The sequence below is a fragment of the Bubalus bubalis genome, chromosome 9 (assembly GCF_019923935.1).
Source record: "Bubalus bubalis isolate 160015118507 breed Murrah chromosome 9, NDDB_SH_1, whole genome shotgun sequence".
NCBI lineage: Eukaryota > Metazoa > Chordata > Mammalia > Artiodactyla > Bovidae > Bubalus > Bubalus bubalis.
In genome coordinates this window covers 38,303,606-38,321,580 of record NC_059165.1, presented here as the reverse complement: position 1 = coordinate 38,321,580, position 17,975 = coordinate 38,303,606, and the positions used below count along the sequence as shown (strand labels likewise).

At 39.6% G+C, this 17,975-nt stretch overlaps 2 protein-coding genes across 6 annotated transcripts in view; both read right to left on the bottom strand.

Moving 5' to 3' along the window:
* The window catches only part of ATP10B (ATPase phospholipid transporting 10B (putative)), a 392,801-nt gene that overhangs the window by 315,867 nt on the left and 58,959 nt on the right, over nt 1-17,975 (bottom strand). For all 5 annotated transcript variants that reach the window (XM_044947366.1, XM_044947364.2, XM_044947367.1 and 2 more), the window contains one exon: nt 12,468-12,533. The gene's annotated coding sequence lies outside the window, so the exon portion shown is untranslated. The remainder of the gene's footprint in view (nt 1-12,467; nt 12,534-17,975) is intronic.
* LOC102416632 (peptidyl-prolyl cis-trans isomerase-like 3) lies at nt 7,108-7,770 on the bottom strand. The gene has a single exon (XM_044947369.1). It carries the CDS (start codon nt 7,659-7,661, stop codon nt 7,176-7,178), a length of 486 nt encoding a protein of 161 aa, XP_044803304.1. The 5' UTR covers nt 7,662-7,770; the 3' UTR covers nt 7,108-7,175.

Here is a 17,975-nt window from a genome sequence, read left to right as displayed (position 1 = left end):
TTACTGTATTAGAAATTTAAAATTAGAAAAATCCAAATTATTTATTCATTTCTTTAAAATAACTAGTGAGAACTTTTCTAAATCTCATTAGTTGTTTGGATTCATAGAGGACATCTGCATTCTCATATGCATTTATCCATTCGTTCTGTTGCATCATGTTTTTTTGCTTGAAATACACGAAGAAAATCCAGCATTATACCTAGTTATAAAGGGGAACACTCGAGGGTCCCCTAAAAGAGCTTTGAGAACTGTGGTTAGCTTTATGTGTTGACTTGGCTATGCTACAGTGTCTGGTTATTCAACCAGGCACTAGTCTAGGTGGTGTGGAGGTATTTTTGTAGGCGTGACTAAACTCCATAATCAGTCCATCCAAAATAAGGCCTGATTCAGTCAGTTGAAAGGACTTGGAAACACAGCTGTGTCTTCTCAGAAGAAGAAGAAAAAATGCCATCTATAAACAGCAGTTTCAGCTCATACTTGAGAATTCCAGCATGCCAGCTAATGGCCTTCCCTATGAATGTCATACTTGCATAGCTAGCCACCAATCATGTAAGCCAATTCCTTGCAATAAATCAATAAATTCTCTCTCTATATATGTGTGTATGTGTGCATATGTGCATGTGTGTGTGTGTCTGTGTGTGTGTGTTTAAAACCTAGTGGTTCTGTTCCTCTGGCTGAACTCTGACACAGGAACCACCTAGGGGGTCCTCAGACCACACTGTGAGAATCACTGATATATACTTTATAAAGTCTTTGATGTCAGTTAACTAATTGGCTTAACATAATAATTCTATGAAATAATTCAATGAAACTAAGCCATACCGTGTGGGGCCACCCAAGATGGATGGGTCATGGTGGAGAGGTCTGACAGAATGTGGTCCACTGGAGAAGGGAATGGCAAACCACTTCAGTATTCTTGCCTTGAGAACCCCATGAAAAGGCAAAATGATAAGATACTGAAAGAGGAACTCCCTGGGGCAGTAGGTGCCCAATATGCTACTGGAGATCAGTGGAGAAATAACTCCAGAAAGAATGAAAGGATGGAGCCAAAGCAAAAACAACACCCAGTTGTGGATGTGACTGGTGATAGAAGCAAGGTCCAATGCTGTAAAGAGCAATATTGCATAGAAACCTGGAATGTCAGGTCCATGAATCAAGGCAAATTGGAAGTGGTCAAACAGGAGATGGCAAGAGTGAACATCGACATTCTAGGAATCAGTGAACTAAAATGGACTGGAATGGGTGAATTTAACTCAGATGATCATTATATCTACTACTGTGGGCAAGAATCCCTTAAAAGAAATGGAGTAGCCATCATGGTCAACAAGAGTCTGAAATGCAGTACTTGGATGCAATCTCAAAAACGACAGAATGATCTCTCTTCATTTCCAAGGCAAACCATTCAATATCACGGTAATCCAAGCCTATGCCCCAACCAGTAATGCTGAATAAGCTGAAGTTGAATGGTTCTATGAAGACCTACAAGATCTTATAGAACTAACACCCAAAAAAGATGTCCTTTTCATTATAGGGGAATGGAATGCAAAAGTAGGAAGTCAAGAAACACCTGGAGTAACAGGCAAATTTGGCCTTGGAGTACAGAATGAAGCAGGGCAAAGGCTAATAGAGTTTTGCCAAGAGAACACACTGGTCATAGCAAACACCCTTTTCCAACAACACAAGAGAAGACTCTACACATGGACATCACCAGATGGTCAACACCAAAATCAGACTGATTATATTCTTTGCAGCCAAAGATGGAGAAGCTCTATACAATCAACAAAAACAAGACCAGGAGCTGACTGTGGCTCAGATCATGAACTCCTTATTGACAAATTCAGACTTAAATTGAAGAAAGTAGGGAAAATCACTAGACCATTCAGGTATGACCTAAATCAAATCCCTTATAACTATACAGTGAAATTGAGAAATAGATTTAAGGGACTAGATCTGATAGACAGAGTGCCTGATGAACTATGGACGGAGGTTCGTGACACTATACAGGAGACAGGGATCAAGACCATCCCCATGGAAAAGAAATGCAAGAAAGCAAAATGGCTGTCTGAAGAGGCCTTACAAATAGCCATGAAAAGAAGAGAAATGAAAAGCAAAGGACAAAAGGAAATATATTCCCATTTGAATGCAGAGTTCCAAAGAATAGCAAGGAGAGATAAGAAAGCCTTCCTCAGCAATCAATGCAAAGAAATAGAGGAAAACAACAGAATGGGAAAGACTAGAGATCTCTTCAAGAAAATTAGAGATACAAAGGGAACATTTCATGCAAAGATGGGCTCAATAAAGGACAGAGATGGTATGAACCTAACAGAAGCAGATATACTAAGAAGAGGTAGCAGGAATACACAGAAGAATGGTACAAAGAAGATCTTCACGACCCAGATAATCATGATGGCGTGATCACTCACCTAGAGCCAGACATCCTGGAATGTGAAGTCAAGTGGGCCTTAGGAAGCATCGCTATGAACAAAGCTAGTGGAGGTGATGGAATTCCAGTGGAGCTATTTCAAGTCCTGAAAGATGATGTTGTGAAAGTGCTGCACTCAATATGCCAGCAAATTTGGAAAACTCAGCAGTGGCCACAGGACTGGAAAAGGTCAGTTTTCATTCCAATCCCAAAGAAAGGCAATGACAAAGAATGCTCAAACTACTGCACAATTGCACTCATCTCACACACAAGTAATGCTCAAAATTCTCCAAGCTAGGCTTCAGCAATACATGAAACGTGAACTTCCAGATGTTCAAGCTGGTTTTAGAAAAAGCAGAGGAACCAGAGTTCAAATTGCCAACATCTGCTGGATCATCGAAAAAGCAAGAGAGTTCCAGAAATACATCTTCTTCTGCTTTATTGACTATGCCAAAGCCTTTGACTGTGTGGATCACAATAAACTGTGGAAAACTCTGAAAGAGATAGGAATACCAGACCACCTGACCTGTCTCTTGAGAAACCTGTATGCAGGTCAGGAAACAACAGTTAGAACTGGATATGGAACAACAGACTGGTTCCAAATAGAAAAAGGAGTACGTCAAGGCTGTATATTGTCACCCTACTTATTTAACTTCTATTCAGAGTACATCATGAGAAACGCTGGGCTAGAAGAAGCACAAGCTGGAATCAAGATTGCTGGGAGAAATATTAATAACCTCAGGTATGCAGATGATACCAGCCTCATGGCAGAAAGTGAAGAGGAACTAAAAAAGCCTCTTGATGAAAGTGAAAGAGGAGAGTAAAAAGTTGGCTTAAAGCTCAACATTCAGAAAACTAAGATCATGGCATCTGTTCCCATAACTTCATGGGAAACAGATGGGGAAAGAGTGGAAACAGTGTCTGACTTTATTTTTTTGGGGCTCCAGAATCACTGCAGATGGTGATTGCAGCCATGAAATTAAAAGATGCTTACTTCTTGGAAGGAAAGTTATGACCAACCTCAACAGCACATTAAAAAGCAGAGACATTATTTTGCCAACAAAGGTCTGTCTAGTCAAGGCTATGGTTTTTCCAGTGGTCATGTATGGATGTGAGAGTTGGACTGTGAAGAAAGCTGAGCACTGAAGAATTGATGCTTTTGAACTGTGGTGTTGGAGAAGACTTTTGAGAGTCCCTTGGACTGCAAGGAGATCCAACCAGTCCATCCTAAAGGAGATCAGTCCTGGGTGTTCATTGGAAGAACTGATGTTGAAGCTGAAACTCCAGTACTTTGGCCACCTCATGTGAAGAGTTGACTCATTGGAAAAGACCCTGATGCTGGGAGGTGTTGTGTGCAGGAGGAGAAGGGGATGACAGAGGATGAGATGGCTGGATGGCATCACTGACTCAATGGATATGAGTTTGGGTAAGCTCCAGGAGTTGGTGATGGACAGGGAGGCCTGGCGTGCTGTGGTTCATGGGATCGCAAAGAGTCGGACACGACTGAGCAAGTGAACTGAACTGAATAATTCTATGAAGTAAAAAAGGCAGAAATCATTATTTCTATCGCCAAAGACGATATTTATCAAATGTTGCACACCCATCAGAGGCTGTTAGTCTGGATCCTTAACAACAGCAACAATTACAGAGCTCCTATCCTTCAGCAAAATAACTGTCAATATATTTGCAAGTATACACACAGATCTGTATGTAGGTCAAGAAACAGCAGTTAGAACCAGACACAGAACAATGGACTTGGTCAAAATTGGGAAAGTAATACGTCAAGGCTTTATATTGATATCCTGCTTATTTAATTTTCATGCAGATACATCATGCAAAATATTGGGCTGGATAAATAACAAGCTGGAGTCAAGATTTCCAGGAGAAATATCAGCAATTTCAGATATGGAGATGATACCACTAATAGCAGAAAGTGAAGAGGAACTAAAGAGCCTCTTGATGAGGGTGAAAAAAGAGTGTAAAAAAGCTGGTTTGAAACTCAACATTCAAAAATCAAAAACCTAATATCATGGCATCCAGTTCCATCACTTCATGGCAAATAGGTGGGGAAACAATGGAAACAGTGACAGACTTATTTTCCTTGGCTTCAAAATCACCATGGATGGTGACTGCAGCCACAAAATTAAAAGACGCTTGCTCTTTGCAAGAAAAGCTATGACAAACCTAGATGGCATATTAAAAAACAGACATCATTTGCTGACAAAGGTCCCTCTAGTCAAAGCTATGGTTTTTCCAGTAGTCATGTACATATGTGAGAGTTAGACCACAAAGAAGGGTGAGCACAGAACTGATTCTTTCAAATCTTGGTGCTGGAGAAGACTCTTGAGTCCCTTGGACAGCAGGGAGATCATACCAGTCAATCCTAAAGGAAATCAATGCTGAATATTCACTGGAAGGACTGATGCTGAAGCTGAAGCTCCAAAACTTTGGCTACCTGATGTGAAGAGCTGACTCGTTGGAAAAGACCCCGATGCTGGGAAAGACTGATGGCATGAAGAGAAGGGGGTGACAAGAGGATGAGATGGTTGGATGCATCACTGACTCAATGGACATGAGTCTGAGCAAGCTCTGGGAGACAGCAAAGGACAGGGAAGCCTGGTGTTCCACAGTCCATGGGGTTGCAAAGAGTTGGATACGACTTTGTGATAGAACAACAGCACAAATCTAGACAGTCATATTACTTAATGCACACACACCACACAGAAATTCTTTAGAAAAAGTAGATGGGACTTAAAACCTTTAAGTTGGTTTCCTACCGAAAAGTGATACTAAAGAAAAATAGGGCTTTGTTTAATGCTCAAGCAGCGTATAATGTGCCTGGTAGAATAAGATTGCTCATTTCTAAAGCTATGAGATTCAATGAGATGATTAGGAATTTGATTCTTTACCAATAATTTTTAAGCACTAGGCTCTGGAATAGGGCTGCTTTCATCTTTTTCAGCTACTGCCATTATGGAGTGGATCCCCCTTGCCTATTTGATATTCCCACTACTCAGTGAATTTATGGAAGTCACTGAGCAGCGGGTGCTTAGTAATAGTGATCTGTTCATTGAATGACTGAGGATGCCAAGGATGGGCGCAACACACAGAAGTGAAAAGACAGAGCAAAAGTGGAAACGTTTGGAGAAATGAAAAAACCGAAGTTTTTCATCTCACAGTTAGAACCAGACACAGAACAATGGACTTGGTCAAAACTGGGAAAGAAGGAATATGACTTTTAAAAAAGAATAAAGAGGAAACTGAGCTGGAGAAAAGAGTATGTATCAAAGAGTAATAAAGAGTTATGTGAACAAATGAAAGGCTTCCATTCTAGGAAAGACTGGCCAAAGACTGTCTTTCATTAGGAAGAAGAGGCAGAATAATTTCATGACTGAGAGAATGAACTTTTGTCAGACAGATGTGAGTTTGGGTCTTAGTTACATCACACATTAGCTATGTGATCTTGGGTAAATTACCTAACTTTTTTGGTCCCAGATTCTACACCCATGAACTTCAGTTACTGTGAAGATTAAGGAAGTACATATAAAGTACATCACATAGAGTCTAGCATAGAGTAAATCCAGTGAATGTTGGCTCCCATGATTATTAATGTTACTACTGCAATTATTATTAATTCTAGAGGCAGTAAGCAGCCCATGGGGGGGTTTTAATTGGGATGGTGATAGGGAGACACCTGTCAATTTTGAAAATACATTTGATGCTAGTTAGAATGAATCATTAAAGGGAAATATTGGAGCCAGAACAATCAGGAAATTACTTTAATTGTACAATCACAAAGAAGTGACAGAGGTAATTAATATTCTAGCCCAGTGCTCCTTCCACTGGATCAGCCAATACACAACAGATTGGACTTTTGCATTTCATTATTCTAAATAGGAGCAAAAGTTCTCTTTTAAAGCATAATTGGGAAAAGAGAAACTGTATAAAATTTTGCAAGCATATTTAATTTCAATACATCATTGGTCAGATTTAGGGGAGAATGTTAGAAGCTGAAAGTTGCAAATTTTAGATTGTCAAACTTTCTGACATACCTATTACATTTTCAAGTTCTCTCTCCTTACATGGCAAATTAACTAGAGGTTCCCAGGAAATGAACTGCTAAGGAGGCACCAGTCTAGGCTAATAATAAAAAGCAAAACTGCTTACAAGTCACACAAACATCTTTGTGTATGTCTAGGATCTTCTAAGAGAGACACATAGCTGGATATGTGATATCTACAGAGCTTACAAATGGTGGCTATTCACATTCAGTGAAACCCACATGTTAATATCTGGGTATGCTGGCAGTAAAATCAGCTGATGACAGGTAAGGAGACTAGTAGGTAAGGAGGAGGATTCACTTGTCAATATATGGCACTGGTCACAATATATGAACAAGCACCGCAGCTACTGCTGCTGCTAAGTTGCTTCAGTCGTGTCCGACTCTGTGTGACCCCACAGATGGCAGCCCACCAGGCTCCCCCGTCCCTGGGATTCTCCAGGCAAGAACACGAGTGGGTTTCCATTTCCTTCTCCAATTCATGAACGTGAAAAGTGAAAATGAAGTCGCTCAGTCATGTCCGACTCTTAGCGACCCCATGGACTGCAGCCCACCAGGCTCCTCCGTCCATGGGATTTTCCAGGCAAGAGTACTGGAGTGGGGTGCCATTGCCTTCTCCAATTAAAACTGAGTAAACCATAATAGGTGAGTTCCTTGAATAGTTTGCCAAGTATTTGTCCAGGTCTATTATAGCTACTGGGCAAATGGGTTGGCATGAATAGTTATGTCCTTAATGTGTACATCATTAAGAGGTCGATATGTCTTCTCATTTACGGGTAACTTCTCCAGTTCATCTAGAGTCTCCAGACCTTCTATCACCTTGCCAAATACTGTGTATTTCATGTCCAGATGTGGCTGCTTCCCATAGGTGATGAAAAACTGAGATCCATTGGTATTTGGGCCATTATTAGCCATAGATAGAACACCTCTAACACTGTGCTTAAGATATTCACTATATTCGTCTTCAAACTTCTTGCCCCAGATACTGTTACCTCCCCTTCCAGTACCTGTCGGATCTCCCGTTTGAACCATGAAACCCTTGATATTTCTATAAAATATACAGCCATTGTAGTAATTACTGGCACAAAGAGCCAAGAAATTATCACATGTTTTGGGTGTCCTTTCACAGAAGACTTCTATTTTAATATCACCTACATCTGTATGCAATGTCACCGACATTTTCTTTCTTGATGGTTTCAGGAAGCACTGTTACTTTCTCAGAGTTTATTGAGAGAAGTTCAAAAACGAGCCTCTCTTCCTCCCGGCTCCTGTGTCCCGCCTACTTTCACAACACCAGGAAGTTCCACGCAGGAGTGGAAGTAGCACTCGCGGAGTCCTGGGACTGGTGAGTCTTCAGAGAATTAGATTTCCGCGTGGGTAGCTGAGCCTTAGGTGGAGGGCTGTGGCAGCCCCCTGATAGCCACAGTTCAGAGAGAGCGCAGAAAACCTTGTTGCCTCGAGATAGGATAGGGCTCTCGAGGGGCTGCTTGTTGATAGAGCACTAGTCTTTTTTTTTTTTTTTACTTTACAATGTTGTATTGGTTTTGCCATACATCAACATGCATCCGCCACGGGTGTACACGTGTTCCCCATCCTGAACCCTCCTCCCACCTCCCTCCCCATACCATCCCTTTGGGTTATCCCAGTGTACCAGCCCCAAGCTTCCTGTATCCTGCATCGAACCTGGACTGGCGATTCATTTCTTATATGATATTATACATGTTTTAATGCCATTCTCCCAAATCATCCCCTCCCTCTCTCTCCCACATAGTCCAAAAGACTGTTCTATACATCTGTGTTTCTTTTGCTGTCTCGCATACAGGGTTATCATTACCATCTTTCTAAATTCCATATATATGCATTAGTATACTGTATTGGTGTTTTTCTTCCTGGCTTACTTCACTCTGTATAATAGGCTCCAGTTTCATCCACCTCATTAAAACTGATTCAAATGTATTCTTTTTAATGGCTGAGTAATACTCCATTGTTTATATGTACCACAGCTTTCTTATCCATTCATCTGCTGATGGACATCTAGGTTGCTTCCATGTCCTGGCTATTATAAACAGTGCTGCGATGAACATTGGGGTACATACACGTGTCTCTTTCCCTTCTGGTTTCCTTGGTGTGTATGCCCAGCAGTGGGATTGCTGGGTCGTATGGCAGTTCTATTTCCAGTTTTTTAAGGAATGTCCACACTGTTCTCCATAGTGGCTGTACTAGTTTGCATTCCCACCAACAGTGTAAGAGGGTTCCCTTTTCTCCACATCCTCTCCAGCATTTATTGCTTGTAGACTTTTGGATCGCAGCCATTCTGACTGGCATGAAATGGTACCTCATTGTGGTTTTGATTTGCATTTCTCTGATAATGAGAGATGTTGAGCATCTTTTCATATGTTTGTTAGCCATCTGTATGTCTTCTTTGGAGAAATGTCTATTTAGTTCTTTGGCCCATTTTTTGATTGGATCGTTTATTTTTCTGGAATTGAGCTGTAGGAGTTGCTTGTATATTTTTGAGACTAATTCTTTGTCAGTTGCTTCATTTGCTATTATTTTCTCCCATTCTGAAGGCTGTCTTTTCACCTTGCTTATAGTTTCTTTTGTTGTGCAGAAGCTTTTAAGTTTAATTAGGTCCCATTTGTTTATTTTTGCTTTTATTTCCAATATTCTGGGAGGTGGGTCATAGAGGATCCTGCTATGATGTATGTTGGAGAGTGTTTTGCCTATGTTCTCCTCTAGGAGTTTTATAGTTTCTGGTCTTATGTTTAGATATTTAATCCATTTTGAGTTTATTTTTGTGTATGGTGTTAGAAAGTGTTCTAGTTTCATTCTTTTACAAGTGGTTGACCAGATTTCCCAGCACCACTTGTTAAAGAGATTGTATTTAATCCATTGTATATTCTTGCCTCCTTTGTCAAAGATATTTTGTTCCATTGATCTATATTTCTGTCTTTGTCCCAGTACCATACTGTCTTGATGACTGTGGCTTTGTAGTAGAGCCTTAAGTCAGGCAGGTTCCTCCAGTTCCATTCTTCTTTCTCAAGATTGCTTTGGCTATTTGAGGTTTTTTGTATTTCCATACAAATTGTGAAATTATTTGTTCTAGCTCCGTGAAAAATACCATTGGTAGCTTGATAGGAATTGCATTGAATCTATAGATTGCTTTGGGTAGTATACTCATTTTCACTATATTGATTCTTCCGATCCATGAACATGGTATATTTCTCCATCTATTAGTGTCCTCTTTGATTTCTTTCATCAGTGTTTTATAGTTTTCTATATATATAGGTCTTTAGTTTCTTTAGGTAGATATATTCCTAAGTATTTTATTCTTTTCGTTGCAATGGTGAATGGGATTGTTTCCTTAATTTCTCTTTCTATTTTCTCATTATTAGTGTATAGGAATGCAAGGGATTTCTGTGTGTTGATTTTATATCCTGCAACGTTACTATATTCATTGATTAGCTCTAGTAATTTTCTGGTGGAGTCTTTAGAGTTTTCTATGTAGAGGATCATGTCATCTGCAAACAGTGAGAGTTTTACTTCTTCTTTTCCAATCTGGATTCCTTTTATTTCTTTCTCTGCTCTGATTGCTGGGGCCAAAACTTCCAAAACTATGTTGAATAGTAGTGGTGAGAGTGGGCACCCTTGTCTTGTTCCTGACTTTAGAGGAAATGCTTTCAATTTTTCACCATTGAGGATAATGTTTGCTGTGGGTTTGTCATATATAGCTTTTATTATGTTGAAGTATGTTCCTTCTATTCCTGCTTTCTGGAGAGTTTTGATCATAAATGGATGTTGAATTTTGTCAAAGGCTTTCTCTGCATCTACTGAGATAATCATATGGCTTTTATTTTTCAATTTGTTAATGTGGTGTATTACATTGATTGATTTGTGGATATTGAAGAATCCTTGCATCCCTGGGATAAAGCCCACTTGGTCATGGTGTATGATCTTTTTAATGTGTTGTTGGATAAATAAAGTTGACAAACAATTAGCCAGACTCATCAAGAAACAAAGGGAGAAAAATCAGATCAATAAAATTAGAAATGAAAATGGAGAGATCACAACAGACAACACAGAAATGCAAAGGATCATAAGAGACTACTATCAGCAATTATATGCCAATAAAATGGACAACGTGGAAGAAATGGACAAATTCTTAGAAAAGTACAAGTTTCCAAAACTGAACCAGGAAGAAATAAAAAAATCTTAACAGACCCATCACAAGCACGGAAATTGAAACTGTAATCAGAAATCTTCCAGCAAATATAAGCCCAGGTCCAGACGGCTTCACAGTTGAATTCTATCAAAAATTTAGAGAAGAGCTGACACCTATCCTACTCAAACTCTTCCAGAAAATTGTAGAGGAAGGTAAACTTCCAAACTCATTCTATGAGGCCACCATCACCCTAATACCAAAACCTGACAAAGATGCCACAAAAAAGAAAACTACAGGCCAATATCACTGATGAACATAGATGCAAAAATCCTTAATGAAATTTGGCAATCAGAATCCAGTACTAGCCTTTTTATGCCTCTATCCAATAAGTAATAATCACATCTTTCAATTTTCAGTCTTAGTGTGAGGTTTCATCTTTATTTTTGATGCAGATCAAAACTATAATAAGTCATCACCCCATACCAGTCAGAATGGCCATCACTAAAAAGTCTACAAATGAAAAATGCTGGAAATGGTATGGAGAAAAACGAACCTTCCTACTCTGTTGGTAGGAATGCAAATTGGTGCAGCCACTATGGAAAAAAATATGGAGGTTTCTTAAGAAAACTAAAAATAGAGTTGCCATATGATTCAGCAAGCCCTTTCCTGGGCATATAGCCAGGAACTGTAATTTGAAACAATATATGCATCCTTATGTTCGTAGCAGCGCTATTTAAAATAGCCAACACAGAGAAGCAACCTAAATATCTATCAGTAGATAATTGTATAAAGAATATGCAGTACATATACACAATGGAATACTACTGAGCCATTAAAAAGAGAGAATTAGTAGAAATGCCATTAGTAGAAATATGATGAACCCAGAAATTATTATACTAAGCCAAGTCAGACAGAGAAAGACAAATACCATGATATCACTTTTATGTAGAATTTAAAATAAGATGCAGATGGATTTATCTACAAAACAGAAACAGGCTCAACAGACACAGAGAACAGATGTGGTTGCCAAGCAGGTAGGTAGGAGAGGCATGGATTGGAAGTCTGGGATTAGCAGATGTAAACTACTGAACAGTACATAGAATGGATAAACAAAATAGAGTTCAAGCAATGAACTTGGAATAGCAACTTCAGATGAAACAGGCCTTAAGTTTTAAGTAATCCAATATTAGCATATCACAGATAAAGGAGACAAAGACTCAGGGAAGTTAAGTAGGGTCATGAGTCAAGGTTACCACCAGGACTATCTTGTAACTTCTAATCAAATGTACTTTTGCCACATCACACTGTCTCAGTGTGGTCACCACAACCACTGTCTTCCTACCCAACTGTTTTCTACCTATCTACTTTAGCAAAAAAGAAAAATGTACTGGCTCACAGAACTGGAATGTCCAGAGACTCAAGGGCTCCAATTGCATGTTTTAAGCTGGCTTTTTCCATGTGGTGGCCAGGTGGCCTTTGGAAACTCAAGACTCATACTGACTCAACCCAAAAGCCTCATTAGAAAGTCTTTCCTGGCACATTTTATCTTGCCAAAGTCTCAGGAAAACCTCTGATTGGTTCATTCTGGATTGGGTACCGAACTCCACCAGCTCACATAACAATACATTCTCTGTGCCAACGTCTTTTAAACCACTGAATGTATTATTCACAAGAAAGAGGGTTATCTAAAAAGAAGTCAGTGATTTCAAAAACATGCACAAGCAACAAATATATGTTATAAACATATATTAACAAATATATATTATAAACATACTTCTAAAATAAAACGATATGGAAGGAAATATCTAAAAACAGAAGCTTACCAAACACAGGAAGTCAACTATGGTAATGGTGTTGCTTTTCTTCTTTTAAATAATTTGTGTCAATTTCTGTAATGACAAAGATAAAGAAAAATCTCATTTCAGGAGATGAAAGGTTGATTCACTATGGCTTACATCATAATAATTGCTTTTATACACACTCAACATACAATATTTTATATTCTCTGCACAGTGTCTGGCATTCAATGAATGCTCATTCTCATTCTTTGCACACATACAATAGTTAGCTTGGTTTGTGCTAAGGCTACTGTCATCACCTTTCTATCACCACACACTAACAGTGTCATTCACGTTATGAAGTCTCAGTTGAAAGACAACATGGACTATAAGCTGTTCCACATCTTTGATTTTCAATGTTTGAGCTTTTGAATGCCACAAATTCCAGAATGGCTTGTCATTTGCTCTGGGATTTCATAGCACATATTCCCCATTCTCCTTATACTTCGTGGAATTTCTATTATTCAGATTTTCTTTCTTAATTTCAATTGACATGAACTTTGGTTATTATGTCTGAGAATTTCATGAATATAGCTCAAATTTTGTCATCTGGTAAAATTAAGTTTCTCCAATGTCACTCTGGAATAACCACAGATTTAAATGAAGCACAAATTGTTAAGAAATTGTCACCTGTCTAATTTCATTGGAGATCAAAGGGGTGGAGTATGATCATAGTTAGGAGACAGGGCTATTTAGTTCTGGGTTCAAATCCTAACATCTTACCGGCTGCTGCTGCTGCTAAGTCACTTCAGTCAGTCTTATCCGACTCTGTGTGACCCCACAGACGGCAGCCCACCAGGCTCCCCCATCCCTGGGATTCTCCAGGCAAGAATACAAGGGTGGGTTGGCTGGTCTTAGTCAAATTAGTATACACAATAAGACTTAATGACTTCATCTATAATGTGGAACAGCACCATTACCTAATTCATAGGTAATGCATGTAGAGGGTGTGGTACTCTTTGAACTCTAAATACAGATTAACCATTGTTATGACAGCCATAAAAAAGTAGCTTATTTGTGGGCAATAAAATAAAGAGCAGAAATAGCATCCGCCGCAGTTTGCAAGCACAAAATGAAAATGCACATATTTGTGAATGCTGATTTTACTGATAGACAATCTTTATATTTTTCCCAAGAAACCTTCCCATATTTCTTTGCTTTCATTTGTCCACCTCCTTTTGGATTCTTTATAATCATATTTTTTTTTTTTTATAGTTTTGAGGTACAACTGACCTTGTACCTCAAATAAAAATTGTATATATTTAAGGTACACAAAATGATTTGATATACATATACAAATGATAATCATAACCAAGCCAATTAACACACCCATCACTTCACATAGTTACCGTTTTTGTGTGTGTGCTGAAAACACTTAAGATCTCTCCTGGTGACTTTCAAGTAATTAATAATATGTTATTAACAATAGTCACCATGCTGTAAGTTCAATCTTCAGAATTTCTTCATCTTATAAGTAGAAGTTTGTACCATTTGGCCAACATCTCTCCATTTTGCCTGATTATTTTGATTGTTTGTTTAGCTGTTTTTTTGTTTTTTTTTTTTTTAGAATAAGACATTAAGACAGATTGCCAGCAGATACAGAATTCTCTGTGACTGCTGCTTTTCTCTAAAATCTATTCATTTCTTCCATCTCTCCTGTTTGAGTCCAGGCTACATCTTCTCTTGCCTGCTCCCTGTTGTTCTCTCTGCTTCTGTGATCACATCCTGTGGTGCTCATTGCTGCTGGTCACCAATAGTCATCTCTCCTGTGCATGCGTGCTAAGTTGCTTCAGTCATTTCTGACTCTTTGCAACGCTATGGACTGTAGGGCTATGCTGCCTGCCAGGCTACGCTGTCCATGGGGATTCTCCAGGCAAGAATACTGGAGTGGGTTGTCATGCCCCCATCCAGGGAATCTTCCTGGCCCAGGAATCAAACCCGTTATCTCTTGTGTCTCCTACATTGGCAAGTGGGTTCTTTACCACTAGTGCCACCTGGGAAGCCCACCAGTCCTCCTGTACTTTTGGGCATTTATGAAAATCGCCCTTTCCCATGCCTTAAAGAAATGCATGGCCATGACAGTCATGCAAGAGTGGAAGTGACCCATGGTGGAAGCACTTAAGCTCATGTGTGTGGTTTCTCATGTTCAGTCCTTGTTAACATGACCACCAACCTTCCGAAATGCAGAGCTGTTGTCAGTCAAGAGTTGTAGAGTGAGGATGATGTAGAACAGAGTGACAAATAATACATGAACAAGGAATAAAGCTTGTTTCACAAACACAGTTTAAGTACTAATTACAGACTGCTTGGAACATAAACTGTTGCATAGTATTCTTTTCAACTGAAATTTAAGCAGCTTCTCTGGGGAAATTACATGTTGCTTCTTGCACAGTCTCTGTATCATCACCCTGAGCTTAGTATAAGAAATCAATAAATATTTGTCAATAGACTGACCAGGGAAAGGAACTTCATTTTCTCCTCTTTGAAGTGAAATTTGACTATTTTACATTAAGCTAGCAGTGGACTTACATACAGTTACTACAGATATATGGACTGGGACAAAAACCCCTCTTAAAATCTTCTAAGACTCCTCAAACTCTCCTTTTGTATAGATGTGTCTAAGGCCCATTAAATCTCATATTATTATTCACTTGCTCATAGGGGCCCAAATAAATCTATGTCTTATTTCTATTACCTTTTAATATTCTTCTATTATTAAAGATATGGAAGGAGAAAGGTAATGGAGAATGGACTTTCTGATAATTTAGCTGTCATCTTTAGCATCATGGTTTGGCTAAAGGTTGGAATGTTCAAACCATGATTATAAATAGTGGTATATAAAGTGTCTCCTGGGACTTTGATCCAGGAGCAGTTTACATTTTTAGTAGTTTCAAGCATTCAATTTGATATTTCCTTGTTTGCATCTCCTTAATAGGATGGCGGAGGCAGAAGTATCAGATGTGAGGGTATCTCAGATTGTGCCTTAACAGGAAGAAAAGCCCAGGCACCAAATGTTTGCTAAGGACACTTTTTATACAAACAGCCTTGGAAAAGACTTTCAAAACCTTGTTCAACAACTCCAGAATTTTTCTCCATTTTATTACTCCTCAGTAGTCAGCAGTCCCTATATCTTGCTGTCCCTTCACTGCCTCTTCCGTTTGTTGTCTCTTTCACTTTGTTATCCTGTGAGTCTTGTTTCTGATTTCCAGGATCTGCCTTGACCTCTAGTGCCTGTGCAGGGTACAAATACCATCTCTGCAATCACATCAGTAACATCATATAGAAACTTCCCAACTGTATGTCCATAAATGGCTCTCCCCCCAATTCTCCATTGCAACTAAGTATAGGATGAGAGTATAGATGAGAGGTCCATGTCTGATTTACCATCAACTTCAGCAGTGACTAATATTTCACTACCCTTGGTGTCTTATTTTCTTCAAGAAAGTCTGTGGGAATGATCCATTCAGATTAGTTTCATAAGATCAAAGCTCTATTACTATATATATTCTCACTTTTTCACATTCTAATGTTTGTGAAATTGTGGTACCTCTTACACTTGATATGCACCTTTAATGAGATATTTAATTTCCAAATGCTATCATTAAATTTATAAAGAAATATATAATTGACTGTATCTTAAACTTCAAGGTTAAAATTACTCCTCATATTTTGTTGTTCAGTTGCTAAGTCATCTCCTACTCTTTATGACCCCATGGACTGTGGCACACCAGGCTTCCCTGTCCTTCATGAGCTTCTGGAATTGCTCAAACTCATATGCATTGAGTCAGTGATGCCATCCAACCATCTCATCCTCTGTCACCCCCTTCTCCACCTGCTCTCAATCTTTCCCAGCATTGGGGTCTTTTCCAGTGAGTTGACTCTCTGCATCAGGGGCCAATGTATTGGAGCTCACAAATCAGATATAATCCTGTGAAAAAAAGATTCAAGGGATTAGATCTGATTTGTGAACTTCTCATATTAGAGGTTCTCAAGTACACTTTATGGTGTTGGGGGCCAGAGTGAGGCACTCCGCCCATGGCAAAGGTCATGAGGAAGGAGGCTCGACATACGCAAAGGCGGGATCGAGCCTCAGGAGTCCCCCTGGAAATCCTCGAGCATCTACCCCCATAACCAGAGCCTGCCTACCTTACTACTTTGTGCTCTCACCTACACCTCTGACTTTACAGGGGGCTGTCCCCCACCACCTCTTTCGGAGAAGGAGTTAACCTAGAGCTCCAGTTGATAAAAACCCCTGGGCGTGACAAGAGTGTTTTAACCTACAAACTCCTCTGAAGGTTCTCTAGCCTGCCTGACAGGCTTGTCCGGCCACATGTGATTGCTCACAGCCTCCCAACCGTGAGAGGCACGAGATGCTTTAAACCTTCTAAAAACAGGTTCTTTAGAAAAGTTAGAAAATTATTAGTATAAGTATAATGGGCTGATTAGAAATTGTATTGGTGAAGGGTTTTTTCATTTGTTGAGCCAATGTTTACTGCTAAGTCTCCACATCCCCTGCCCTTACACACATTAATGAATATATAGAAGAAATAAGTATTAACCTTTGATATTAATCACGTTAGACCTTAGGCTAAGTAAATTCTTTCCTTAACTAAAACCCACTACACCCTCACCCTATAGGAATGTAACTTTATTTGGGTGGCGTCTGTTTTAAGAATAATCACCCCTGGAGAAATAAGTGTCCTGGTTGACTGACCGATGTCACAAGGAGAGGGTCGTAAATTGTCAGCAGGCCCCCTGGCCAGAAGATGATGTAACACCCCTAAGACCTCTGTATACATTTGTATGAAGCACCTGACTTTGATAAAAGTCAGGACTGCTGACCCCGCGTGACTTTTGCATAACATCTCAGTGTATAAAAGTAGACCATGGAAAATAAAGAATTGGGATCAGTTCCTCGAAAGACTGGTCTCCCCATGTCTCTCTCTCTCTCACTCTGGTTGAGTCTCCATCTGGAGCGCGGAACCCACCATGCTTACTAATTATGCCTGGGCTTCTAAGATCCGACCGGGGAGGCCTCAGTGTCTCCTCTCCTTTGGGAGAACGGAAGGACGCCTGCGGCCTACGTAAGTGGTGCAAGCTTCTTGTCTTGAAGTTTTATTGGTCCCCCGCGTAAACCAAGCTACTCAGCCTCTTTTCTCCACTGAATTTTCCTACTGAGCTATCCTCATTCTATTACTCTTTATATCCTTAATTAACATTTAATTAAGCAGTTGTTCCCTGACCCTCGCCTATGCCGTCTCTCCTTCGAATACCCTGGATCAGCTGGGGCTGGACCCCGGCATTATGGCTTTGGTTTTTATTTCACTGAATGCATGCCATTTAACAGAGCTAAAGGGTGATAAATTTAAGAACTATGGAACTCAACCAAATCCCGAGCATCACAGGCCAGAAGAGTGTTGAGCCTGGTTTGCACAGATGTGTCTGGCCTGCTCTCTAAGCTTCCATACAAAACCAACAACAACCGTTCCACAT